Consider the following 26941-nt stretch of genomic DNA (forward strand, 5'->3'; position numbering starts at 1 on the left):
TATATAATTAATTCTTCAAAAAAAAAAAACTATTTAATATTTTTTGTATTAAATCCAATTAATAAATCTTTTGTGAAATAATTTTTCACATACCAATGATCCATTTCTATAGAATTAAAAGGCCCTTATATTTTTTGATTCTCATCTTAATAATACCATTATCTTTATAATAAATCTATACTATTCATTGAAAAAGAAAAAGGTAAGCTTAATTTTTATTATTATTATTTTTATTTTTATTTTTTTTAAGCTTTTTTGATTTTAGGCCTGTAAAAAATATCTTATTATTATTATGGGTTTTATTTTATTATTTTGTTTTAAATATAAACTGGCTTTTAATTTTTTTTTGTAAATATATCCTAATATTAGTTAAAAATATTAGGAATTTATAAATTTCCGAAAAATTCTTAAAGAGGAATTTCCCTATACTTATCAATCAATTATTTTTTTTTCATTAAAAAAATAAAAAATAAAAAAATATATATAATTTTTTTTTAAAAAAAATAAAAAATTATTAATATATTAATATATATTTAAAAAAAATTCTAAAAAATTAAATATATTAAAAAAACAAAATAAATAAATAAATAACTTAAATAAAAAAAAAATTATTAGAAAAATAAATAAATATATAAAATGCAAAAACAACCCAGTATCAATGACGAAGAAATAACTAAAGAAAACCTCATGTACATAATAAAACAATTCCAATAAAAAGGCTTCGAATCATTATCTCTCGAAAATCTTGCCCTTACAATAATCCATAAGGACTTTCCTCGTTTATTTTAATAATAAACAGGTTTAGATTGGCGTTAAAAGTTTCAAATAAAGGCCTCAGAGCGTTTAAATTATGCAAAATTTGACATTTAATGGCTTACTCGTAAACCTACTTAAAATGAATATTTTAAGCCAATATTTTCTAATATAGAGAGGAATGATTTGGACAAAATTAAGCATTTTTTAAATTAAATTCCTAAAGATTTTGATATTTTAAAAATAACCGATTTTTCATAAAAATCGCCTTTGCATTTTTCCGCTTAAAATTCTCAAAATACCACAATTTTCGAGTTTTTTATTTTCAAAGGATTCAATGTAAATGCAAGAGATAGAACATTAAAAACTCCTTTACATTACGCATGCTTATATGGAAATCTATAATTTTGTAAACTCTTAATTTAAAATGGAGCAGAAATAGATAGTAAGGATTCTTAAAGGAAAAAATCCACTGCATTTTGCCGCAAGTGGTACATCAATAGAAGTAGTTAAATATATATTGAACATAAATAGCTCTTTGGTACATTTTGGTGATAATAATGGTCTTTATCCTTTACATTATAGCGTTTTTAATACTAGTTAGGCATAAATAGAGATTATAAGATTAATTGTTTTAATTGGAAAGGCAGATATTAATGGCATTGATGAAAATGGAAAAACAGCTTTACATCATGCGGCTAAAGAAGGGAAAGGGAAAATTATTCCAATATTAATTGAATTGGGAAGTGACATTACTTTAAAGGAAAAAACGGGAAAAAAAACAGCTTTAGAACTTGCTTGTAATGATCGAATTAGAGAAATGATAATTATATATACAGGTGAATAAAAAACAAAGGGATAAAAACATAATATAGAAAATAATTCTTTTTTATAAATTTAATAATGTAAAATTTAATTCTAATAATAAGAAGAATAAGAAAAAATATAAATTAAAATCCATAAAAATAATGAAAATATAAACTGTAATATTTAAGAACATTTAAGATAACGTTTTTATTTTTTTATGAAAAATATATAATAAGAAGGCATTAAAAGCTGGCATCATTTAAAAAAACCCTATATTTATACAGCATCATGGTTCGAAGGTATTAAATCATGTGAAGAACTATATGATGTTATTAAAAAAATATCACCATGTGAAGCTACAATTAGAGTTTTTAATATTTTATGTCCTTATGAGGATTAAATGCCTATTTCAGATGGAAAAGAAAACATTATAGATAATTTTTATGGATATTAATGGAGTGAAAAATAAGATGAGGAGATAAAGAGTTTTTTAAATAATGAAAATAATGAAGTATTCAATAATAAAATAAAAACTTTGAAAGAAATACTTTAATTAAGGGAAAATGAGATAGTCTAATTGGAAGAAAAAAATTAAATTTTAAATGAATAAATTGTATTTATGGAAAATTAAATATAAGAAAATGAAAAAGGATATACTTAAATGTAAGAAGAAATGAAAAAATAATAAGTTTAAAAAGACGAAAAAATTAAAAAATTAAACGAAAATATAAACTAAAAAACTAAACAAAATTAAATTCTAGAAAAGCAAATAAAAGACTTATAAAACGATATTTTTTATATATAAAATAAATAAACTTCAGAAGAAATTCGTACACAAAATCTTTAAGAACAAATTTAAAAACTATAATAAGAAAATGAAAATCTAAATAAAAAATTAAGCTAAAAAAATAATAATACTGAATAATTTTCATAAGAATCAATTAAAAATGACGATGAGAGTGTAAAAATTACATATTAAATACATATATATATGTATATTTATATAGATAATTTATTTATTTTAAAAATTAAAAAATAATCCACCTGGTTTAATATAAAGGATGTAAAAAGCAGATTTAGATAAAGATGGTTAATTAAATTAAACTGAATTTTTACTTTTTTTAGAAGCTCTTAGAATACCAAATAGTTATGGAAATATTTTGGCTAAAATTGCAGGATTTTATTAAGGTAGAAAATTTATATAACCAAATGAATTCAAGAATTTACTCGAAGAAAGGCCTTTAATAAAATCTATTTGGGAAAAAAAGCTTTTCACCTAAATAAAAAAGCAATGCTCTTAGAAAAATTTGGAACCAAAACAAGCTTTTGAGAAAATGGACTGTGATAATGACGGAAATATAAGCCCTTAAGAGTTTAAAAACGGTCTAGAGGGTTTAAAAATATTTATAAACTAAAAGGATTTCGTTAATTTTTATAGTATTATTGACAAAAATAGTAATAATAATGTTACTATAGATGAAATAGAGGAATTTTTTTCTTAAAAAGAAGTGGAAACTAAAAAAATCGATCTTAATTTGTCTTTCGAAGATCGATTCGAGAAAGATGAATTCGAAGAAATTTAATTAAACTTAAATCCAAGCGAAAAATTCACTTCTTCTTAAACAGAACCTAATTAAAATAACCAAATCAAATTTTCAAGTGATCTTACATTTGTAAACGGTGATCTTAAAATTTAAATTCCTTTTATTTAAAATATATTCGAAAATGAAAATTAATAACATAATTTTAAAGAAATTTACATCAGATTTATTTTAAGAGGTTCTGATAAACCTGATTTTTGTAAAAATATAGTCCTTTTTGAGCCTAAATAGGTTAATATTTTTGCCAAAATACCTCTAAGATAAGTCCTTAAAGAGAATATAAACGATAATTTGCATATCTAAATTTTTTCCTAATAAAAATTTGTAGAAGAATATTTTCTGGGAGAAACTAAAATTTGTTGGAAATATATTTTTGAATATCCTTTATAATGGACTATTAATAATTTATTTAATTTAGATAATATCTATTTTATTAAATAGAATACTAAAAAAGTATTTATTTTGTTTATATTAATTTTTATTTAAATTATATATTAATAATCAAGGTTTCAGGATAAATTGGTGTCTAAATTAAATGGATACCTGCTAATTCTAAAGAATTCACAGGAGGATAAATAATCGAAAAAGATTTATTTAAATAAGAAAAAACAACATTTACTCATTCAATAGTAGAAAAAGGTAAATTAACAAAAAAAATTTAAAAAAAAATAAAAATAGGGATTCTCGAATTTCATATAATAAGTGCCTTCTTATAGTAAAAACAAGAAAAATTAAAATGCCAAATAACCCTTCCTTTATCCAAGCCTGAATCATTTGATGCAAAATATGATGCTTAAGGAAATCCATTCTGGAGTTAAAAATGCACTAAAGAATTATAAGCAATGACTCTAAAGCAAATAGACTCACTTTCTCTTCTTTTATATTACGAAAAAGGTGCATTAATTAAAGAGAAATACCCTATAGGCAACCTATATATAGATTGGTAAGAATGTTTAATATACCCAGGTGAATATCTCACAAAGAAATCTTATTTATTCAAGCAAAACTCTTAAATAGAAAAGCCTTCTAAAGTATACATCCAATTGCGCTGGATTCCAGAGTCCTTATTTTAAAAGCTACTAGGATATAAATTAGGCTCGACCCTAAAGGATAAAAAAAAGGAAATAATAAACCGTTAAGAAGACCTTCTCGAAGGTATACTAAAAATAATGTTAGTTCGTGCAAAAGATCTCTAAGGAAACGTTTCTAAAGACTCATCTGATCCTTATGTCAAGTTTTTTTTCGAAAACTATGACTAAGAAATTACTATTAGGTCGAAAACTAAAAAATATACCATAAACCCAGTCTGGACATAAATACTATAATTAAACATCTCCTACTATAAAGAAGGTACTATTCCTCCTCTAAAACTAGAAATATGGGACCAAAATGCTCTAAAAGATGATTCTTTAGGTACTTCTATAATTGATATTACTCCTTCTATTTAAAATCCTTGCACTTGGGCTGTTGACAACTATTTTGATGTGGAAGATCCTGTACTTAAAAACAGAGAAAATAAGCCTTAAATATACATATAGACTTATTTCGTTCCTAAAGGGGTAACTGACCCTAATATAAAACCGAAAGATAAGGACAATTTATTACAAATAAGGGACGAAAATATAATATAGGGAAGCCTAAAAATAAGAATAATACACGCAAGAGAACTTCCTGGTATAAATAGAAATAATACATCAGATCCTTACGTATAAATGACCTTACCTGGTGGTTAAAAAGAAGTAAAAACAAGCACAATTTCCAATACTGTCAATCCTTAATGGAATGAAACTTTTTTGGAAAAAATTCTCATTTCAAAAGATCGAATGGCTCCTCTTAAAATAATCGTTAAAAATCATGATTATTTATCCCAAGACGATCTCTTGGGAATCGCAGATGTTGATTGGTCTAAATGTGTTGAAGAACCAGGGTAATGGGCTGTGAATAATGTTTTCGAATTACAAGGAGGTTCTAAAGAAGTTAGAAGTAAATCAAAATAGTTAGGTTTTTTATATGTTTAAATTAAGTTTTTAGAAGAATATATGATTGATGATTAAACTATTCCGCCTTTAATAGAAAATTTGGCATAAATGATAAGTGAAAAACAAGGATTATATAAAGTAAAATTTATTAATTTTTAATATATTTATTATTAAATAAGGGTACACTTCGTATTTTTCTTGTACATGGTAAGAATCTTGTAAATTCTGATGGAAAAAACGAATTAAATGATTCTTTTGTAGTTTTTAAAGTCCCAGGTGGAAAAGAAGTTAAATCTAATATAATTAAAAGTTTAAATCCTGTATGGAAATAAATTTATAACATAGATATTTTTATGCCTAAAAACACTATATAGCCTATGAGAGTAGAAGTTTTAGATAATGATTTATTCGGTAAAGACTTAGTGGGTTATTGCAATATAGATTTAAACGAATTATTAAATAAACCAGGGGTTTGGGCAATTAATTAATCTTTCAATTTAGATGCAGATTAAAATATGCGAATTAAATATAAAACTGATTATTTCGGAGAAATTTATATGTAAATAATGTTTGTTACAACTGGGCTTTTTAATGAAGATAAACCTCTACCTTTAAATGAAGATTTAGATTAAAAAAATAGAGAAGAAAAAGAAAAAAATAAATTAGTTGGAGTTTTTGAAATTAATGTATATTTATAATTTTTTTTGTAAAAAAATATATATTTATTAAATAAAAGGTTGTGATGGCTTAAAATTTAAAGGCAAAAGACATAATATCTAAGTCTTCAGATACTTATGCAGAAATAATATTTCCTGATAAGAATAAAGTATAAACTAAAGCAATATAAAAGTCGTTAAATCCATTATGGAATTAAACTTTTAGACATAGAATAAATATTATAAAAGAAGTAAATAAAAATATATATATATATTATATATTAGAAAAATAAAAATAATTTATAAAGTAATACTAACCGTTAAAAATTAGAATATTAAATGAAAATACAATGGCAATAGATGATATATTAAGTTATTTAGAATTAGATTGGTTAGATTGTTTTAAAAACTCAAGTATTTAAATATATATATATATATATATATATATAAAAAAAAATAAAAAATATACTTATATATTTATAATATTTCTATAATATATATATATATAAAAATTGAAATATATTTATATATATTTTTTATATATTTTTATATTTACAATATACAGAAACATATATAATTTTTTTTTAAAAAATAGCACTTTGGCGAATAAATGATATATATTAATTATAAGGCGAAAAAAAAATGGGAGAAGATCTCGGAAAAATATATATTTAATGTAAATTTTTGAATGATTCTGATTTAGAATCTCCTTAAGCAAATTATATTTGTAAAACTCCTGAACCTTTGATTCCTGAATACGGTAGAGTTTTAGGAAACATAAGTGTAAATATAATAAGTGGTGCTAATTTAAAAAATACTGACTTAATAGGAAAATCTGATCCTTATGTAAAAGCTTATATAGAAAAAGATCCATCAAATTTTTTAAAAACAATAGCAATAAAAGACGATTTAAATCCAGTATGGAATTTTAATGGAAATATTTTTTTAAATTTACTTAGATGTTAAGTTAAAAATGAGTATGTAATTTTTGATGTTTATGACGAGGATAATGTAACTGATGAACTTATAGGATAATGTAAAGTACATATTGTAGATTTATTAGAAAATCCAGATAAAGATATTTAATAAGATATTATTATTCAAGACATTAAAAAACCGTAAACTAACTACGGAACACTTCGTATTCTTTTAAAATTTACTAAAAGCACTTTTTGTGAAGATTTAGGAGGTATAAAAGAAATATTTTTCATATTCATATATATACATATATAAAGGATTAAGAATTCCTGATACAATAATTAACGGCCATTTATTTGTAAAAATTGTTAACGGAAGATAATTTAAAAAAACAGACCTCATAGGAAGTTGTGACCCTTATGTAGTATTTAACATAGACTTATACCCTGATAAAAAATATAAAAGCGAACCATTTAAAAAGAACTAAAACCCAGACTTTAATTTCTTACAACAAATTCCTATAGAAATCCAATAAAAAAAATCTCGTTAACTTTCCTTATAAATAAAATATTATGACGATGATTTAGTTGGAAAAAGTGTACTTGGAGGTACAACAATTCACCTTTCTGAATTATTTGAAAACCAATCTTTATGGTTCAGTTAGTATTATTAACTTTTAGATGATAAAGGAAATCAAACTACCTAATACTCATTCATTTAAATAAACTGGAGGCCAGAAAACTCCAAAGATACTCCAGATGCTCCCCCTGTTGAAGATTTTTAAGAATTCCTCAAAAAAATAGAACCCCCCAAAACATAATACCAAATATTCATTAATTTAATCGGAGCAAGGAAATTAAAATCTTCCTGGACTGATATTCCTGACCCTTTTGCCGAAATAAAACTTTCTAAAGCTACTAAAACGATCTTAACGACAAAAACTATTGAAAATAACACTTTCCCTATATGGAATTTTTGTGATAAATTCACTATTTAAATAAATGAAAAAGAGCTCGAAATTTTAAAAATGTATATTACAGTTATTGATTACAACTATATAAAAAACGATAAAATAGGTTCTGTAGAAATTGCTTTAAAACCCTTATTTTAAACTAAAAATTGGTTCAATCAGATACTGCCAATTTTAGACGAAAACTCCTTCCCAGGAGCCGGAGAGATTAATGTATAAATTCTTTGCAAAAAAGAAGATGAAGATTTAGGTTCATTAGAAACAATTCCTCCTATGAATTTATTCGAAAACTAAAAAAACGAAGAGGAAAAAAAACTATAAGAATTAAAAGAAAAAGAAAATATTAAAAATAAAGAACCTACTATTAAAGGAGAATTATTTTTTAATATTATTGAAAGTAGAAATTTACTCAATTTAGATACTTTTGATTTAAGTGATCCCTTTGTGGAAGTCACTTTTAATTTTTCTAAATAAACTTTCAAAACTCCTACTATAAATAATAATTTAAATCCCTAATGGAATTTTACATATAAATAACTAATAGAAATCAGGCAATCTGAAATGCAAAAAACTACGTATTTATAAATATATATAATAATTATTTTTTATCTTTTTTAAATATATATTAAAGTATTTTATTCAATATATATGATTATGATTATAATGCAAACGATTTACTTGGATATGTAGAAATAGAAGCTGATAATCTATTCAAAAATCCAGGTACTTGGAGTAATGAAATACATTAAGTGAGTGATGCGAAAGGTACAAGAGGAAAGAACGGACTTTTTTATCCTTAAATATAATGGAGACCCGAAGGTTACAAAATAGATGAAAATTTACCTATAAAACATGATATTAGTTAATTTTATAAAGGAGTAACACCTAAAGGAACAGTCATTATAGGTGTTGTTAGTGCGAAACGAAGTTATATTAGGAGTAGAAGATAAAGGCAAATATTCAGATGCTTAGTTAATAATTTAATTTGCTGGATAAAAAACATAAGAACTTCAAAAATATAATCTTTAAACCCTGAATGGAAATAAATAATATAATTTAAGGTTAATTTTAAAGATAGATCTGTATTTATTTTTTTAAAGAATTTTTTTTTTATTTTTTTTTTTTATAAAAAAATAAGGAAATGCCTTTCCTTTATTGCTCTTTAGTTGATTGGAATTTCATTGGAGATACCTTTTTGGGAGATTTCGAATGCGATATTTCTTAAATTTTAGAAAGTCCAAATTAATGGGGAATTTAGAAAGAATATGCACTTGTAAATATGAAGAAATAAAAAATAGTGTAAATATAATATATATAATTACTATTTTAAATTATATTATATATTTTTTTTATTATTTGTTTTAGTAATGAACCTACAGGCACTGTTTTATTAAAAATCGGGTTTGTGGAAGAAGGAAAAGATGTCAATTAATTGAAAATTTGAATTTTTTATTTTTTTTTAAAAAAAATATAAATGTCATTATTTTTTTTTATTTTTTTATAAAATTTCAATATAACTGAAAAATTTATATTATTAAATATTTATATAATTTTTTTTTATATCTTTTGAATTTGCCTCCAAAAAATTATATAAAAATTTTTATATTTATTTGAAAAAAAAATGGAATTATAATAAATACTAAATAATTTTGATTCTAAACATTAAAATAATAATAAAATTATAAAATTAGGTCCTCATTATGATGATGTTTACTAAAGTTTATATCTTTCTTCTCATTCTTCAACAAGAAACAACATAATAATATATGGATTAGAAGGAATGGGTCGTAAATCGGCAATAAAATATGCGATTTAATAGCTTTTTGAACGTGAAAAATTGCGATTAATTCCAATATAAATTAATGCAGGAATACATAAAACCGAAAGAGAATTTGCCCTTGAGTTTGTTAAACAATTAAATTAAAAATGTTCTATAATAAATAAAATAGAAGCAAAAAACCTTTTTAACAAAATATTTAACTTTAAAAATATAGAAGAATATTTAGAAGTATTATTTAATTTTTTATTTTTATTAAAAAATAAAAAATAAAATAGAAAGAATAAGGATAATGGGTTTTAATTGTTGATAAAATTGATGTCTTAGCTTAATAATAAAGATAATCAGTATTATACTCACTTTTAGATTGGCTTTAAAATAATAAAAATTAATTAACTTTAGTAGGAATAACATCAGATACAGAATTTTAGGAAAAGCTTGAAAAAAGAGTAAAAAGTAGATTTTAGCCAGAGTACATTATTTTATATTTTTTTTATTATTAATTAATTTTTTAAAAAGTGCATTTAATTGCTTCTTTTATGATGTATAAGCATGCATTGAAATTATATAATAAAGATTTAATAATATTTATAATTTATTTCCTGAAAATGAAACGACATTAGAATTGGTAATATAAATATATGTACATATATAACTTTTTAGCATTTTTTTTAAAAAGTCTTTATTTTAAAAAACTAAATTAAAAATAAAATTAAATAATCATATTTATTATAGCATTTTTATTTATTAAATTATGTAATTGAAAGAATATTAAAGATATAAATAAAAACATATTTAAAATTTATTTATTTAATATTTATATATATATATATATATATATATATATTATATATATATATATATATATATATACAATTGAATGATTTAATTAATTAATGAATTTTTATATTTAATTCATTTAAAATTTAATATTTATAAAGAAAGATATTTTTCTTGATGAAAAAATATAAGAATATTTTAAATAAAACTTTCAATTATAAATGAAGTCAATTAAATACATACTTTCATTTTTAAAAACATCACTATCTTTAATGAATTATGAAGGTAAATATTTTATATTTTATTACATAAATCTATTATTTATTATATTTATTTTATATATTAAAAAAATACTATTTAAGATTTCTAAATGAATCAAGAAATTCAAAATTTAGATTTATATATACTTGAGTTGTTTGAAAAGGCTGAAATTTATCATTAAAAAAGTCGAGAAATGGTTCATGCTATAAGTATATTTTACAAATAATTTTATAAAAATAAAAATAATAAAAAGATTGTACTTAGCCTGAATTATATGTTTTAATTTGTATTTAAAAGTTAATTTAAGACAATAGACATCCTATTAATACAATAACTGTATTAAATGAAATTCGTAATTTTAGAAAGAATTATTATTCAATACATTAATAAGGATCTTCTTTAAATTTTTCTAATTTAATTTTGGAAAATGCTATTGAAAATTTAGCTAGTTTATAAGTTATAAAATATTATAATAATATCAAAGAAAAAAACTCAATCCTTATAATTAATATTAACTTAAAAGAATTTAAATAACATTTATAAAATAATGAAACAAAATTAAACGAAGAAATAACTAAATTTGCTGATTTCAATTGAAAATTAATTAATAGTATAAAAAATTATATATATATATATATATATATAAAGACGGATTATTATTATTTTTGTATTTTATTTTATATCAGGATATTTGTAATTATATTTTATGTTATTTGTTATATATTATATTCCTTTTCATTTTTTTATGTTTTTATTAAAAATAATATATAGTAATTAATTAATTGGATAAATGTTTTATTGGATTTAATTAGAGATTAATTAATATAATTAAATTATAAAATTCATGTTTTAATATTATTTATTTGTTAAAATAAAATGTTTTTAATTTTTAAAATTAATATTTATGATAATGAAAATAATAAAAAAATAATTATTTAATATAAATTTAGTTTATAAAATAAAATTTAATATTAATTTTATATATTTTGGATAAAGTATATATTAATTTTGTTATTGTTATCTAAACGTTATAATTATATTGATTTCAAACCGCATTATTTAGTTATACTAATTTTTTGGATTCCTTTTTTCAAAAGAAACAATACATAATGCTTTGATGTAATTTAAATTTATATATTCAATTTAATTTCATTTTTATGATTTATATAAAAATATTTGATTTATTTAATATTTAATTTTGGTTTTAATTAATTTGTTTTAATTTATAAATATATATTTTGATTTTCATATGCATTCAATCTGTTTATATCCAATTATAATTCTTTTATTAAAATTCTAGTTTTTAATTAAATAAGATATAAAAAAATTATGACAATATAAAATAAATAAATAAGTATATTATTTATTAAAATAAATTAAACATTTAAATAAATAAATTAAATTATTTAAATAAATAAAAATTTATTTAAATATTAATATTAAAGCTAAATTCAAATGTTTTTTATTTTTATTATAATTTTAAAAGATTTAAGATTAATTATATAGAATATTAAACATTCTTTTTTCAAAAATAATAATAATCATAATAAAAAGATTATAATTATATTAAACATCAACAATTAAAAAAAATATTTGCTAACATTAAATTCAATTAATATAAACTATTATTTAAAAAAAATCAATTTTTATATATTAAAAATTAATAAATAAAAAATCGTAAATTAAAGTATATAAAATGAGTAATTAGTATTCATAATTATTTAAGCCAGTAACAGTCCATATAGAAAAAATAGCCAAAAAGCGAATTTATCAGTAAATCCTTCTGAAGAATATTAATTAGAAAGTGAAAATAAAAATTATGAAAGTGAATTTTAAATAGATTTAAATAATTAATAAGAATAAAAAATACATTAATGGCTTGATAATGAAGGATTAATTATGATTTGTCCTTCACTTTAGCATTAACAATTTTATGAATAAAAAAGAAAATAAGTTTGTTGTAAAAAAGCATCTCCTAGTTTAAAAATATAAAAATCTCCTATGTTATAAAGGAGAAAGCTAATAACTAATGAAAGTTAATAAATAAATAATAAAGTCTAGCTTGTATAAAAAAATAATAACATAGATGAGGCATAAAAAGCATTAAATTTATTAAAATTATATAATATGACTAAATGATATTTAAATATTTTTTTAAAAATATAAATATTAATATACATTATATTATATGAATCTTATTTATTATATATATATATATATATATATATATATATATTATATATATATATATATTATTTATTTATTTATTCTAAATTTTATAAATATTTTTTATTTATAATTTAATTTAATAGAATTTTTCTTAGTTTATCATTATTATAATTTATTAAATATAAATACTTATTTATTTATCTTAAATATTATTTTATTATTTATTTTAATTAAAATTAATTTAATATCAATTTTATTTTATTTTTTAAAGAAAATTGAATAATTTATATACTATATTTAGAATTTTATATTAATTTAGGAATCAATAATTTTAACTTTTTAAATTATTTATTTTTTATTTTTAAATAATTTAATAATATATAATATTATTTTTTATATAAAATTTAAATTATCAAGGAATTTAATTAATAAAAAATAAGAAATTAAACAAAAAAAAAATTATTAAATAATATTAATTAAAAAATTATTTATTTTTTAAAAAATACATAAAAAGATGATAACAAATAATTAAGATTATGAAAAGTAAGAAAATGTATTAGACGGAGAAGATAAAAAAAAGGAATAGATCAAAATTAATCGCCTAAATAAATAAAAAATACTTTCTTGACCGAACAATAAAATAAGCAAGAATAGCAAAAATAAATATGGAAACCTTTTGATTTTGTATTCCCAGCAGGTCATCTATCTAAACTTGTAAAAATATAAGATATAAACGTTAAAAATTTTCCTTTTACAGATATATTAAATAAATTGAAATTAACAGAAGGTTATCCAATAATAAATTTAATATCAGCATAAAAAAGTAAAAGAGATAAATTCTATGCAGGAATAGCAAGAGCATGTTTCAACAGTGATGCAATAATAATAGATTCATCTTTATAAACAGGTTTAGAATTATATCAAGAAAGAAAAGGTAAAAAAATAAATAAAAATAATAAATATATATATATATATATATATATATATATATATATATATATTATATATATATTTATTTTTTATCTTATTATTTAATTTTTTTTTATATAAATATTTAGGACTTACTATTATTGGTGTTGCTCCAGAAAACCAAATAAAATATCCAAAAATTAATCCGTCATATATAGATCCGTATGAAATTTCAAATGGGCATACTCATTTATTTCTTTTAAACGATAAAGATAAAAATATGCAATGGACTTAGGAGTCTGTTTTTAAAATGCAATTAGCCTTAAAATTGGCAGAAGGAAAAATTTCTAAAAAAGTTGGTAAACCAAGATGTAAAATTGTTAATGTATTTTTAGGAGATAATCCTTATTATCTTGATGAAATCAGACTTGCAGTTAAATTTGATTTACCAATTATTGTTGTTAAAGGAAGTGACATTTGTGATGAAATAATCGCTAATTATAATAAAGAAGAAAAATAATATAAATTTGTTAATCTAGGTTTTTTTATATTTTCATATTATTATATTTATGTTTATATTCTCTTTTATTAAAATTATTTTTAGAATTTGAAGAATTACTTAATAAGGGGCATTTTTATATGCTTGATAGCATAGATTCTGAAGATATTGCTTAATATATACACTTTTTATTAACATTTACACCTTATTGAAAAAAAATTAAATAAAGATATATATAAATATTAAATTTTTTCTTTTCCAAAAAAAATAAAAAAATATCAATATAAATTATTTTGATAATAAAAAAATGTTAAAAATAAATTATACTATTAAAAAATTCACATATATAACCCTATTAACCCAAGCCAAAAAATACAAATAATTAAAATCCGAAAACTACAATAGCACATTAAGATACGTTTAATTAAAAATTGAACTAGTTTCTTTTTTCTATTCTGTAGTGTCTAAGAAAAAATGCCATCCGAACTAATCTACATTTATATAATAATCTGTTTTCCCGGTTTCTTTGGTCGTTCATCGTAAATCTTCAATTATTATTCTCTTACCCTACCCATATTAATATGATAAAAAGCATCAAATAAATAATAAAATTGCAAATGATGGAAATACAAATACAAATGGAATATCTTATTTTGGAACTACTCATATGAACCAGAATGCTATTTTCTCATTCATATAATTAGATAAACATTTTTAATTTACCCTTTATTAACTTAGCTGTTTTTTTTCGAATTAGGAATAAAAAAAATAGGATTCTCCTGTTTTTTTTTTTTCAAAAACAAATATTTCGGGGTTAAATGCGCAGCATTAGTTTTCCTCTATAACCTAAAAAGAGGGAACTAATATTACCTAAAAAATATCACTTTTTAAATATGGATAATTTATTTCAAAAATTGCGTTTAAAAAATGCAAGAATTCACCCTTAAATAAAATTTGTGAGTATTTAAATTTAAAATCCGCCTTTTCCATATTTACTGTAATACCAAAAATACATATGAAATAAAAAATTATTTAAAATGGATAAATAATTTTTTATTTATTATTTAAAAAACTTTAAATATTTATAATATAAATAATTTTCTTATCTAAAGAAACATTTCAGGTCTCAAAAAAATATATAGACATATTATAAATTAAATAAAGATTACGATGTTTTGTATAGGTAATTATGTAAATTAAAGAATACAGCATGAAATTTACAAATAATTTAAAACTACAAATTAAATAGTTGAACATTTACTTTAATAAGATCTTAATATCGAATTAGTTTGCGGGAAATAGGAACTTTAGACAAACCATATCGATATAGAGGATTTAATAGCCAAACTAGATTTGAGTGATTAAACAAATATGTCATTTGTTTATAAAAGTATTTTAAAAATTTATGAATATTCTTTTTAATAAATCAGGACATTTTCTGAGTATTGACTAACCAGAATATGCTTATGATTAATATTATTGAATTGAACTTTTTTAGGAATAATTTTGTTCCCACAACTATATATAAAAAGAAGTAAAAACTAGAGAAAGAGTGAAAAAAGAAGAAGTTGGAAGAAGAGAAAAAAAGAAGAAAATAGAGGAAGAGTAGAAAAAAAGAAGAAATGGAGAGTAACAAAAAAAAAAGAAATATATTAAAAAAATAAGAATAATTAATAAAATTATAAGAATTAACTAAAACATATATATATATAAAAAAATTTATATAAATATATTTTTTTTTTTTCAAAAAACACGTGAATATTCCATTTTAAAATCTTTTACAGGAACAACATCAGCATCCTCGTCTTCTTTATAAATTTTTATAGTTTTATCACATTCTGCAGTAATAAGTCTCATCTAAGATTAATCAAATTTCATATCAAAAATGGCGTTTTCAGCCGCTATAGATCCTGGTTAAGGTTTTTATTTTATAGTCTAGAAATTATGTCCACTTTTCCAATCATAAAAATTCAAAGTGCCTTTTTAAAAAAAATAAAAAATAAAAAATAAAAAAAGTACCATCATCTGCTCCACTAACAAGTATATTATCTTAATTTAAAGCCAAAGTATTAACAATATTGTTACTAGTTCCACTCGATATGTTTCTCAAAAATTCTCCTTCTGGACATTTCCAAACTTTAACATTATCCGCTGCGCCTGACGCAAAAGTGTATTCTTTGTGATGAAAAATAACTGACCTAACTGCTTTTTTATGATTAGTTAAAGTTTTCATACATTTCCCAGCCACAATATCCCATAATTTAACTGTCGTATCATAACTTCCTGAAACAATCTACGGTTCGAATTCTTAACAAACCACATTATCTACAGTATGTTAGTGCCCCCCTAAGACATGAATTTGTGATCTCATTCTTATATCCCATAGTCTAACAGTACAATCTCTACCTCCAGTCGCTATAATATTATGAATGGGATGAATCGCAATACAATAAACTCCACTAAGATGTCCGTGATAATTTCTTACTACTTAATTAAGTTCTAAGTCCCAACATCTAACTGTCTTATCTTCAGCTACTGAAAACAAATATGGATGTCTATCTGATACTACTAATCCTCTAACACTAGATGTATGTCCTGTTAAAGTAATTTTCAATTATCCAGAAGCTAAATCCCAGAATTTAATAGTTCTGTCATTTGAACCTGTTACGAAAAATTAATTCGCAGGGTCTACTGCTACAGTTCTTATCCAACCCCTATGTCCAGCGATTACACGCATTAATTTCCAAGGCTTATGTTCATCTGGTTTTATTACTTTTGTTATATTTCTGGTTATTACAGAACCTAATTATGTAGTGTTTAACAATTAAAGTTGGTTATTTCCTTCTTGCTTTTATTAAACTGATAATTATAAATTGTTTGTGTTTTCAGCTTGGTATTATTCTTATTTTTTTTAATATTTTAAAAAATGCTTTGGGATTTTTGATAATTTATCGTCGTCAGATTCTTAGTAATTAGGTAGTTCTTTGATTAATATTTCTAATAATGTGGTGGGTTTTTATTCCTCTTTTTAGGGAGGTTCGGATTATTTCTATTGTTGGTCTGTTATTAAAATTTGTTAATCATTCAAAGATTAAGCTATTTCGCTGGCTTATGTTTTTTATTTTTATTGGGCAAATTTGTATTCATCATTTATTTTGGAAGATAATTTTAATTTAGTAGAATCGAGAAATTCAGGGACTTTTAACATTTGGTTTGATTTGAAAATTTTTTTGGTATTATAAACTGCATCTAACATAAAATCATCTATTGATTAATTTAACTATTCCATATTTACTATTAAGTTTTTTTTTTAGGATATATTTTTTTTTTACAATTTATAATATATTCTATACTTATTTTTTTAATAGACAATAAATAATAAAAAAAAATAAAAAAAAAAATACTTTTTTATATTATTATTATTAAAAAATGCATAAATATTATTTATAAAAATAAATAAACAATTTAAAAAATAATCTATCAAGAAGTCTTGTTTTCGATTTAATTTGGCAAATTATTCTTTTTTATTGTATAGAAAAAGTTATTTTTATACACAAACCTTAATATGAATTACCCAAAGAAATAAAATACCAAAAACAATGGACAATATTATATCCAAGAAAATCTAATAAGTGCCAAAAAAGAAGGTCTATACATAACTTCATTCTAATTATCAGACTAAAGTAATATTTTTATTTTAGTTTATTTGACATCAATAATATCGATAGGATCTTGGCCTATAACAATTTTATTATATTAAGGTAATATTTTATATTATCTATTTGAATATTTTTAAATAGTCTATTAAATATCATATTGATTTTCTTCTAAAGGATTTTTATTATCGATTTCCTTTTTTTAATGTTTATATTTGGGGATTGGACTACTATAATAAAATATAGGCCTTCCATAAAATACAACATCTTTAATTCCAGATTAACTTTCGCAATCAAATTATAGCATTCCTTTAGTTTTAACTTTAGTGAATTTCTTTTTTTTTATTAAAAAATAAAATATATATCTAATTTTTTTGTTAAAATAACATTTAATTCAACATCAAATATTAAAAAAATAGAAATATTTGTTGTTTTAAATTAAGATTTAAAAGAAATATCAAAATCAAATTAATCTATAATTCCGTCATCATTATAATCTTAAAAAAAATTCTATTATTTATATTTTTTTATAATTTGTTTTATATTTTTTTTTATTACTTATAATTCTGCAAAATTAGGAAATTAAGGAAAATTTGGTTTACTAATTTATTCATTATAATGGTACATATTATAAATCATTTAAACATGTTCACTATTATTTATATCTTTGCTTTTTATATAAACTAAGTATTCATTTGTGAATTTTATATCTAATTATTCATAACCAATTTAATATGTAAGCCAAAAATCTATTTTTCAATAATTTTTTTTTTAATATATATAACTATGTTTTTTACTTGCAGTTGAACTAACTAATATAAAAGGTATTGTAAAAATTAAAATATAAGTACACATACAAAATAAAGAAGCAGGTTGTAAAAAATGTGCTGAATAAGTTTTATAAAAAGGATGCGAATATAAAGGATTAGCCATTAAAAATAAAAAATAAAAGGAAATTATAATTATAATTAAAGTAATTTAATTTTTATAAAATAGTATATTTTTATTTTGTTTTTTAAAAATATATATTTAAATAAATTTGTTAATTTACTTATATAAAAAATAAATAAATAAAAGCAATTTAAATATTTCAATAATGAATATTATGATTGCATTTAATATAATTAGGCTTATCTTTAGCATCCCAATCTTCAATTTAAATAGTGGAATGATAAATACCATGTTATCTACAAATTTTAGTCGTATTTTTAAGAACTTCATCCTTATCTCCATTAACAAATATATGAGCACTCATAGCAGGTTTTCCAATACTTAAAGACCATATATGTAAATCATGAATTTCTACTACATTTTCAACTTTTAATAAGGAATCTTTGAATTCTTTTATTTCTATATCTTATGGAGTTCCTTCCATTAAAACTCTAATACAATCCCTAACTATATGTACAGTAGTAAAAAGTACTAAAATAGAAAACAAATAAGTACAAATAGGATCTGCTAAATGCCAATAATTATATTCTTTTGTATCAGCATAGAAGAATATTAATAAAGCAGCAATAACTACACCTATAGATTATAAAATATCGCCTTTATTTTAAAAATAAATTTTAAAAATTATTATTTATTTATTTTTATAAAAAAATACCTATAACATGAATCATAGCAGCACGTAAATTATAATTTTCATGTTCTTCAATTTTTGAAAGATTTTTTTTCTTTGAAAAATAAGTAAAAAATATTTATATAATATATATATATATATATATATATATATATATATATATATATATATATATATATTTTCTTCTTTTATTCTTAATCCCTAATCTCAATAGTATGTGAATGTTCACATCCTTCACCATGACTATGTTCATGTTAATGATCATGATCGTGATCGTGGTCATTATCGTGATCATGATCGTGATCGTGGTCATGGTCGTGATCGTGATTGTTGTCGTGATTGTGGTCATGATCGTGGTCATGATCATGGTCATTGTCGTGGTCATGATCATGATCATCGTGTTTATGTTTATTTCCAGCATTTTTTTTTTTATTTTTTTTAGTATGAGAGTGTTTATGTGCCCCGTGTGAATGGCCATGATCATGTCCATGTCCATGATCATGTCCATGATCATGATCATGACTATGTCCATGATGTGAATGTCCAGGAGCACTATGTAATACTTTAGCCATACCAATATTACATACTAAACCAAAGACAGCAGTAATAAGCATAAAAAGAGGATCATTGACCATTTATTTATTAATAATCCTATCTGTAGCTTCATATAATAAAACAATAGTAAGTCCCCAAATCAAAACAATGCTTCCTAATGCACCAATAACTTCAGCTCTATGATATCCATAAGAAAGTCCTTTAGAAGCTGTTTAGTACCTACCCAAATAGAAAAATGGAAATAAAAAATCCACTCAATCTGAAAACATATGTGCTGCATCTGACAATATTGCTAATGAGCCACTAACATACCTCTACTACTTCAGCAATCAAAAAATTAATGCTATAATTGCTGCTACAAATAATTTACATAAAACTCCTCTTGTTACTTGTGAGACATCAGGTAAATCATAAATTGCAGATTCTCTTATTATTTAAACATCCGAATCTCCACTTGAATAAGAATCTTCACCTTTTTCTTCCTCTTCTTCATGGTGGTGAGATACGGAAGTTTTTTATGTATTTATGGTTTGAAATTGGATTTGGTTTTTCTTTTTAGCCTTAATTTCACTACTTTTGGTATTAGTTTCTTCATCAGAGTATTTTTAGAAGTTTGGCACTTCTTCAAGTAATTTTTTTTGCAAGCTTTATTTTTATGATGTACTCATATTTTTTTTTTAATTTTTTTTTTAATTTGACTTTTTTTTATTGAAATATTTTTATTTTTTTCTTTACAGTAAATATATAATATTTATTTATTTTTGTATTGCAACAAAAATTTATGTTTTCTTTGTTGTATTTTTTTTAAGTGATTCTTTAATAATATATATTAAATATTTAAAATTAAAAACATTATTATAAATAATTTTAATTATTAATAATTAATATTAAATTAATTATTATTATCATATTATATATTAAAATATTATAATATTTAATATATTTTTTTAATAATTATAAATTCTAAAAAAATTACTTAAAAAAAAAGCTATATATTTTAAGAATATAAAAAAAAATCACGGTTTTTCTCCATTTTTAATTCTTTTATTAATATCTTGTACAATATGAGGTAAATCATTAATGTCCTAAGCAACATAATGAGCTCCACTACTTTCCAAAATATCCCTTGACCTATTAATTTTTTCCTAAATCTATTCTTCACTAAAACCATTCCATTATTCCATACTATCAACATCTGTATAATTTGAATATTTATAAATTCCTACAGTCCAAACACCTGCATTTAATCCTTCATGAACTCCTCCCACAGTATCATCGACTTTTAAAACTAACCTTCTATCATAAAGCCCGAATTTCATCATATTTTAAAAAACCATAAAAGGAGCAGGTCTAAATCCCATTTCAAAATGAATATCGTCTCCAGCTACTGCAAAGTCAGGATTATATCCTTGTTTTTCTGCTTCTTGAAGAATAATATCAGTATGTTCTTTAGTAAATCCGGTTGTAGACCCTATTTTAATACCATATTATTACTAAAGAGTTTAAACAATTTCAGCTGTTCCAGGAATTAAACTACAATATTCTCTTATACAGTCAGTTTATGCTTTAATAAAATACTCTTTAAATATTTCCTCACCGTCATGTTTATTAGGATTTCTCCCTTTTACTTTTTTCCATTTCTCAATTATAGAAGGAATTTATAACATTTTTTATATGTGTAAATCTTTTCTTAAACCCATAGGTATTCTAGCTTCTTACATAGTAACTTCTATTCCTATTTATTTAAAAGATTAAACGAATGCAAAGGCAGGAGCTATTACATGAGGGTCACATATAGTTCCGGAAAAGTCTAATATTATTGCTTTTAAAGAATCTCCTTGTTTACATATAAAAGGTGTAGGATGTTTATTTTTATAGATTGTTTTAGAAAGCATTGTAAAATTTTTTAGCATTTTACGATATTTTAAATTTTTTTTTTTTTTTTTATTATTATTATTATTATTATTTTTATTATTATTATTATATTATATTATATTATATTATATTATATTATATTATATTATATTATATTATATTATATTATATTATATTATAGTATATATTTTTTTTTATTTCTTTTATTTATATTTACTTTTAATAATAATGTTATTGATAAAATTTTTAGATGAAATATAATGTAAAAAATACTATTAAAATATCATTTAGTTTTTAATAAAATTAAAAACATATTTATATTAATATTTTTAAAATAGTTTATTTTAAAAAATAAAATTGGAAATATAATATTATTTTTTAAATTATCTTTATATTTTTATATGCCATTAAATTTTATTATTATTATAAATATTAAAATATTTTTCAATAATTTTTAATATTTATTATTAATTAATTTAATATAAGATTAAAATTTTTATATATGCATACATTCAATGTATTTTCTTTAAATAAACTTATTAATTTTTCAAATAATATTCATTAAATTCAATTTAATATTAAAAAAATAAATATGAATACCTTATTAACTATATAATTTAATTATTTTATAAAAAAAAATATATATATATTTCAAATAATATTTATATTTTACTAGATTTTTATAATATTATTTAAAAATGTTAAAAAGAATTAAATGCGATTTATTTATTCATATAATAAAAAATTGCAAATTATTTATGAGTACATTTTATTTTTCCATTTTAATTTATTAAATAATAAATTTTTATTATTTAATTCATAAATTTTATTTTAATAAAGATATAATCTATTTTTTCTTCAATATTTCTTAAATTCTATTATTTTTTGCTATAAATAAACAATATATTTAAATAAATTATAAAAATATTATATTAAAAAAAACGCAATATATTTAATTTAAATCAAGAATAAAATATTAATATAAGTTTTTAAAAATAAATAAAAAATTCAATTTAAAAAATTATAAGTAAATATTTTTTTTTTTATTATTAAAGAAATATATTACTATTAATTATCTTTTCTATTAAATTTAATTAATAATAATTTTTTATAAAAAATTATTTCAAAATAATTAAATTTGCGCTCATTTTTTATTTTGTTTTAAAAAAAATTATAAAATTAAAATTACACTTTATTAAAACAAATAATTAAAAAAAAAAAAATGTACATAAAAGAAATAATAATAGACGGTTTTAAAAGTTATGCCACAAGAACAATAATAAAAGGTTTTGATATATCTTTTAATGCAATTACAGGTTTTAATGGTTCTGGAAAATCAAATATTTTAGACGCTATTTTGTTTGTTCTTGGTTTAAATAAAGAATGGGAAGTATTAAGAGTGAAAAAGATGTAAGAATTAGTATACAAATAAGGTCATGCAGGAATTACTAAAGCTGAAGTAACAGTAACATTTGATAATACTAATAAGGAATAATCGCCTTTAGGTTATGAAAATTGTGATTAAATATAAGTTACAAGACAGGTAATTAATACATTATAATTTATATAATAAATATTATTTTTTATTTAAAAAATAAAAAGGTTTAATAAGAAAAAAGTAAATATTTTGTAAATGGAACTAAAGAAAATTTAAACAAAGTAAAAAACATGTTCCGAAGTGTTTAATTAAATATTGACAATCCTCATTTTTTAGTTGCTTAAGGAAGAATTACTAAAATTATTAATTTAAAGCCTTTAGAATTAATATCAATGTTAGAAGAAACTGCTGGTATTAAAAAAATAAATAAAATATAAAAAAATATATAAAATATATAGGTACTGCTTTATATAATGAAAAGAAAAGAGAAAGTGAGAAAATAATAAAAAAAAAGGAAGAAAAAGTTAAAGAAATAAATGATTTAATAGAAACTGATATTCAACCTAAAATGAAAAAACTCAAAAAAGAACGAGAAGAATATTTAATATGGAAAAGTAGTGAAATAGAAATAAACCGTATGGAAAGACAATTAAAAGCCTATGAATATTTTAACAAAAACCAACTCTTAAAAGACCGTTAAATTGAATTAGAAGATCATAAAAAATTGCAATTAAATACTTAAAAAGAACTCAAAAACTCCACTTAAGAATATCAAGTTTGTTTAGATGAACTTAAAAAATATGGAAGATAATAAGATCAAGAAGGGGATAAAAAATTAAAAAAACTAGAAGAAAAATGCAAAGAATTAGAAGAAAAGATTTCAGAATGTGAAAAACAACGAGAAATAACAAAAAAACACTAACAATAATCTATTTAAGACTTAAAAATATTCCAAAAAAAGCAAAAAGATTGTGAGGATACTATTTAAAAAAATTAAAAAGAGCTCGAATATTAAACTAAATATTTGACTGAAATAACAAATGAAATTCAATAAAAAAAAGATCAGTTAAATGAGGCTAACTAAATGCAAAATCAAGACGGATCCAATTTAGAAGGTGTTAAGGAATAATTAGATTAATAAATTAAAATAGAAAGTAATAAACTTAAAAGTATTCAAAATGAAATAGCTAAGTTAGATGCTTAGATTAAATAAAAATAAATAACACTCAAAAATAATAAAGAAACTCTTGAATTTACACTAAATGAATAAAATTAATTAAATAAATAAATTGAAATATTAGAAAGAGAAATAAAACATGTAGAAGATGAAATCGATAGTAATTAAATATATATATATATATATATATATATATATATATATATATTTAGATACATATTTATTTTATTATACTTTTTATTTTTTTTACAGAAAGTACTTTTAATCCTAATGTATTAAGAGCAAGAGAATAAGAAAGAAATAATTATGATTAATAAATTATGCATTTATAACATAAAATAGAAGCAATTATTTAAAATTAAGGAAATTATATTTTCAAATTAGATGTAAAAATTCTATAAAAATATATATTTTTTTAAAAACATATATATAATTTTAGTATAGAGATCCTGAACCAGGATTTGATAAATCTAGAATAAAGGGAAGAGTTTTTAGTTTATTTTAGCCAAAATCATCTGAATATATTGAAGCATTAGAAGCCGGAGCAGGTTAAAAAAATAAAAAATTTAATATATATTTAACAAAAAATAAATAGGTGGAAAGCTTCAATTTATAATTGTGCAAGATGAATAGACATCCAAAATATTGTTATAAAAAAGAAGTTTTAACTTTAACGTAAGATTTATACCCAACAATAAGATAGTAGGTGAATTTATAGATAGATAAATAATCGAAGAATCTTAAAAAATCGCCAAAGAAATGGGCGGTTGGGCCGAACCAGCTTATAACTTGATTAAATATGATGAATCTATGTAAAAAAGTATGCTTTTTGTATTCGGTAATTTCATGGTATGTTCTAATTAAGCGATTGCTAAAGCAATTTGTTTCAACAAAAACGTCAGATTGAGAATAAAATGCGTATCTTTAGAAGGAGATATATTAGACCCTTCAGGTACTTTATCAGGAGGTTACTAAGATAGGGGAAATTTATTATTGGAGAGGTATTATAAATACTCTAAAGTTGTAGATGAGAAGAATGAATTGGTAGCTTAGAGAGGAAATTTAATGGAAAATATAAAGAAATTAAAAGAATAAGAAAGTTATTATAATGGATTAAGTGAAAGTCTTTAAAATAAAAAATATAAATATGAAAAATTAACTGCTTAATAAAATAATATGAGTGGAAAGGAATTTATTAATAATTAAGAAAAATTAGAAAATTAAATATAGGAAGAATTTAATGTTTTATAAAGAAATAAAGACGCGAAAAAAAAGTAGAAAATATAATAGAAGAATTATAATAAGAAAAAAATAATCTCTCAAAAGTCAAAGACTATAAAGAGGTCTGGAAAAATAAAATTAAAAAAATAAAATAAGAAATTTAAGACAAAAATAAAGAATAATAATAAGTCAATAGAATTATTGCAGATATGTAAGTCAGTATTGATAGTAATAGTAAAGAAATTAAAAAATGCAATGAAAAAATATAAACTGAAAATGAGGTTGTTAATAAAAGAAAAAATAATTAGAATAATTAGATTAATAATTATACAGTTAAAGTGAAGAATTCAAAAAACTAATTGTAAATATAAATAAAAATAATTTAAAATATTAAAAAATAAGGATGAAAGAGTTAAATTAGAGTATTAAATTTCTTAAGTAAAAGGATAATTAGAAGAAATTAAAAATAAATTAGAAGAATGCAAAATTAAAAAAGAAAATAGTGAAAAAGAAATAAAAAAACTAGATGAATATGTAAAAAAATTATCGAATGAAGTATCTGAAATAAAATAAAATTTACAAACTTTAGAAATTGAAAATTAAGTAATTACAAAAAAAATTATAATTAAAATAAATAATATAAGTATAAAAATATATATAAATGTATATAAAATATATATGTATATAATATATAAATATATAATATATATATAAATATAAATATATATTTTTATTTATTTATTTATTTATATATATTTATATTTATTTTATTTTCCTTTTTTTATTTTTTAAATATATAAAATAAAGTTTATTAAAACAGATAAAAATATATTCGGTGAAATTAATAGTGAATATGATTTTACTAAATTTAATTTAACAGAATTAAAAAAAAAATACCATCATGCATAACATGAATAACAAACAAGATAAAAACAAATAAATTTTAAAGTTGAATCTATGAGTGAAAAAGTAGAAAAAGATTGTCAGTAACTAAACGAGAAAAGAGTTATTTTAGAAAACGATAAAAATCTTCTTTTTAAAAATATGGATGAATTAGATAAAAAGAAAAAAGAAACACTTGAGAAATGCTATCTTTAAGTTAACTAAACATTTGGTTAAATTTTCTCTGATTTATTACCTGGAGCAGCTGCCAGAATCTAACCTTTGGAAGGTTAGGATGTTTCTGAAGGTTTAGAAATAGGGGTTGCATTTAATGGCGTTTGGAAAAACTCCTTAAGTGAACTTTCAGGAGGTTAATTTTTTATATTTGAATTAATATATTTATATTTATAAAAAAAAGGTTAAAGATCACTTATAGCACTTTCATTTGTTTTAGCTTTACTTAAATATAAACCTGCTCCGTTTTATATATTAGACGAAGTCGATTCTGCTTTAGATCTATCACATACAGAAAATAT

General features: G+C 20.6%; 7 protein-coding genes across 7 annotated transcripts, besides 47 other annotated features; 4 read left to right on the forward strand and 3 right to left on the reverse strand. All coding sequences in view use genetic code 6, as the record gives it.

Moving 5' to 3' along the window:
* Positions 1–211: 211 nt before the first annotated feature.
* Positions 212–248: a microsatellite.
* A 44-nt stretch (positions 249–292) lies between these two features.
* Positions 293–2668, forward strand: IMG5_197660 (C2 domain protein; the record flags this gene model as incomplete). Its single annotated transcript, XM_004024166.1, has 1 exon — positions 293–2668. The coding sequence occupies one exon, from the start codon at positions 293–295 to the stop codon at positions 2666–2668; it is 2376 nt and encodes a 791-aa protein (XP_004024215.1).
* Positions 2269–2315: a microsatellite.
* A 226-nt stretch (positions 2669–2894) lies between the features above and the next one.
* IMG5_197670 (hypothetical protein) lies at positions 2895–14291 on the forward strand (the record flags this gene model as incomplete). Its single annotated transcript, XM_004024167.1, has 19 exons — positions 2895–3015; positions 3070–3392; positions 3668–3800; positions 3840–5278; positions 5320–5826; positions 5877–6047; positions 6105–6210; positions 6392–6985; positions 7032–8259; positions 8316–8766; positions 8823–8983; positions 9050–9107; positions 9740–9933; positions 9981–10089; positions 10403–10526; positions 10604–10711; positions 10756–10854; positions 13730–14119; positions 14185–14291. 19 exons carry the CDS (start codon positions 2895–2897, stop codon positions 14289–14291), a joined length of 6423 nt encoding a protein of 2140 aa, XP_004024216.1.
* Positions 6219–6245: a microsatellite.
* Positions 8787–8811: a microsatellite.
* Positions 10253–10333: a microsatellite.
* Positions 10275–10334: a microsatellite.
* Positions 11846–11935: a microsatellite.
* Positions 11864–11935: a microsatellite.
* Positions 12706–12755: a microsatellite.
* Positions 12861–12915: a microsatellite.
* Positions 12953–12990: a microsatellite.
* Positions 13001–13044: a microsatellite.
* Positions 13631–13683: a microsatellite.
* Positions 14125–14183: a microsatellite.
* A 1314-nt stretch (positions 14292–15605) lies between the features above and the next one.
* Positions 15606–15702: a microsatellite.
* Positions 15606–15727: a microsatellite.
* Positions 15714–15758: a microsatellite.
* Positions 15714–15759: a microsatellite.
* IMG5_197680 (pre-mRNA-splicing factor prp46, putative) lies at positions 15742–17287 on the reverse strand (the record flags this gene model as incomplete). Its single annotated transcript, XM_004024168.1, has 2 exons — positions 15742–16058; positions 16099–17287. 2 exons carry the CDS (start codon positions 17285–17287, stop codon positions 15823–15825), a joined length of 1425 nt encoding a protein of 474 aa, XP_004024217.1. The 3' UTR covers positions 15742–15822.
* Positions 16067–16093: a microsatellite.
* Positions 17288–17452: 165 nt separating the features above from the next.
* Positions 17453–17482: a microsatellite.
* Positions 17483–18251: 769 nt separating this feature from the next.
* Positions 18252–18291: a microsatellite.
* Positions 18292–18986: 695 nt separating this feature from the next.
* On the reverse strand, positions 18987–19350 carry IMG5_197690 (hypothetical protein; the record flags this gene model as incomplete). The annotated part of the gene is made up of 2 exons (XM_004024169.1): positions 18987–19283; positions 19342–19350. The coding sequence occupies 2 exons, from the start codon at positions 19348–19350 to the stop codon at positions 18987–18989; spliced, it is 306 nt and encodes a 101-aa protein (XP_004024218.1).
* Positions 19351–19388: 38 nt separating this feature from the next.
* Positions 19389–21767, reverse strand: IMG5_197700 (phosphonoacetaldehyde hydrolase, putative; the record flags this gene model as incomplete). Its single annotated transcript, XM_004024170.1, has 2 exons — positions 19389–20091; positions 20893–21767. The coding sequence occupies 2 exons, from the start codon at positions 21765–21767 to the stop codon at positions 19389–19391; spliced, it is 1578 nt and encodes a 525-aa protein (XP_004024219.1).
* Positions 19432–19496: a microsatellite.
* Positions 19575–19714: a microsatellite.
* Positions 19576–19682: a microsatellite.
* Positions 19576–19714: a microsatellite.
* Positions 19579–19712: a microsatellite.
* Positions 19618–19706: a microsatellite.
* Positions 19660–19714: a microsatellite.
* Positions 19792–19852: a microsatellite.
* Positions 19805–19852: a microsatellite.
* Positions 20541–20568: a microsatellite.
* Positions 20753–20807: a microsatellite.
* Positions 20773–20813: a microsatellite.
* A 49-nt stretch (positions 21768–21816) lies between the features above and the next one.
* Positions 21817–21926: a microsatellite.
* Positions 21818–21933: a microsatellite.
* Positions 21934–22383: 450 nt separating this feature from the next.
* Positions 22384–22417: a microsatellite.
* A 109-nt stretch (positions 22418–22526) lies between these two features.
* Positions 22527–22586: a microsatellite.
* A 383-nt stretch (positions 22587–22969) lies between these two features.
* IMG5_197710 (structural maintenance of chromosomes 2, putative) lies at positions 22970–26362 on the forward strand (the record flags this gene model as incomplete). Its single annotated transcript, XM_004024171.1, has 7 exons — positions 22970–23290; positions 23350–23536; positions 23584–24462; positions 24555–24688; positions 24742–24850; positions 24898–25425; positions 26331–26362. The coding sequence occupies 7 exons, from the start codon at positions 22970–22972 to the stop codon at positions 26360–26362; spliced, it is 2190 nt and encodes a 729-aa protein (XP_004024220.1).
* Positions 23541–23580: a microsatellite.
* Positions 23956–24001: a microsatellite.
* Positions 24471–24510: a microsatellite.
* Positions 24702–24740: a microsatellite.
* Positions 25972–26011: a microsatellite.
* Positions 26135–26203: a microsatellite.
* Positions 26156–26251: a microsatellite.
* Positions 26160–26248: a microsatellite.
* Positions 26175–26233: a microsatellite.
* Positions 26175–26285: a microsatellite.
* Positions 26363–26567: 205 nt separating the features above from the next.
* On the forward strand, positions 26568–26775 carry IMG5_197720 (nuclear condensin complex subunit, putative; the record flags this gene model as incomplete). The annotated part of the gene is made up of 1 exon (XM_004024172.1): positions 26568–26775. A coding segment is annotated over one exon (208 nt), but the record flags the coding sequence as incomplete, so codon positions are not given.
* Between the last annotated feature and the right edge of the window lie 166 nt (positions 26776–26941).

This window comes from Ichthyophthirius multifiliis, assembly GCF_000220395.1.
Source record: "Ichthyophthirius multifiliis unplaced genomic scaffold scaff_1120509251406, whole genome shotgun sequence".
Classification (NCBI taxonomy): Eukaryota; Ciliophora; class Oligohymenophorea; order Hymenostomatida; genus Ichthyophthirius; species Ichthyophthirius multifiliis.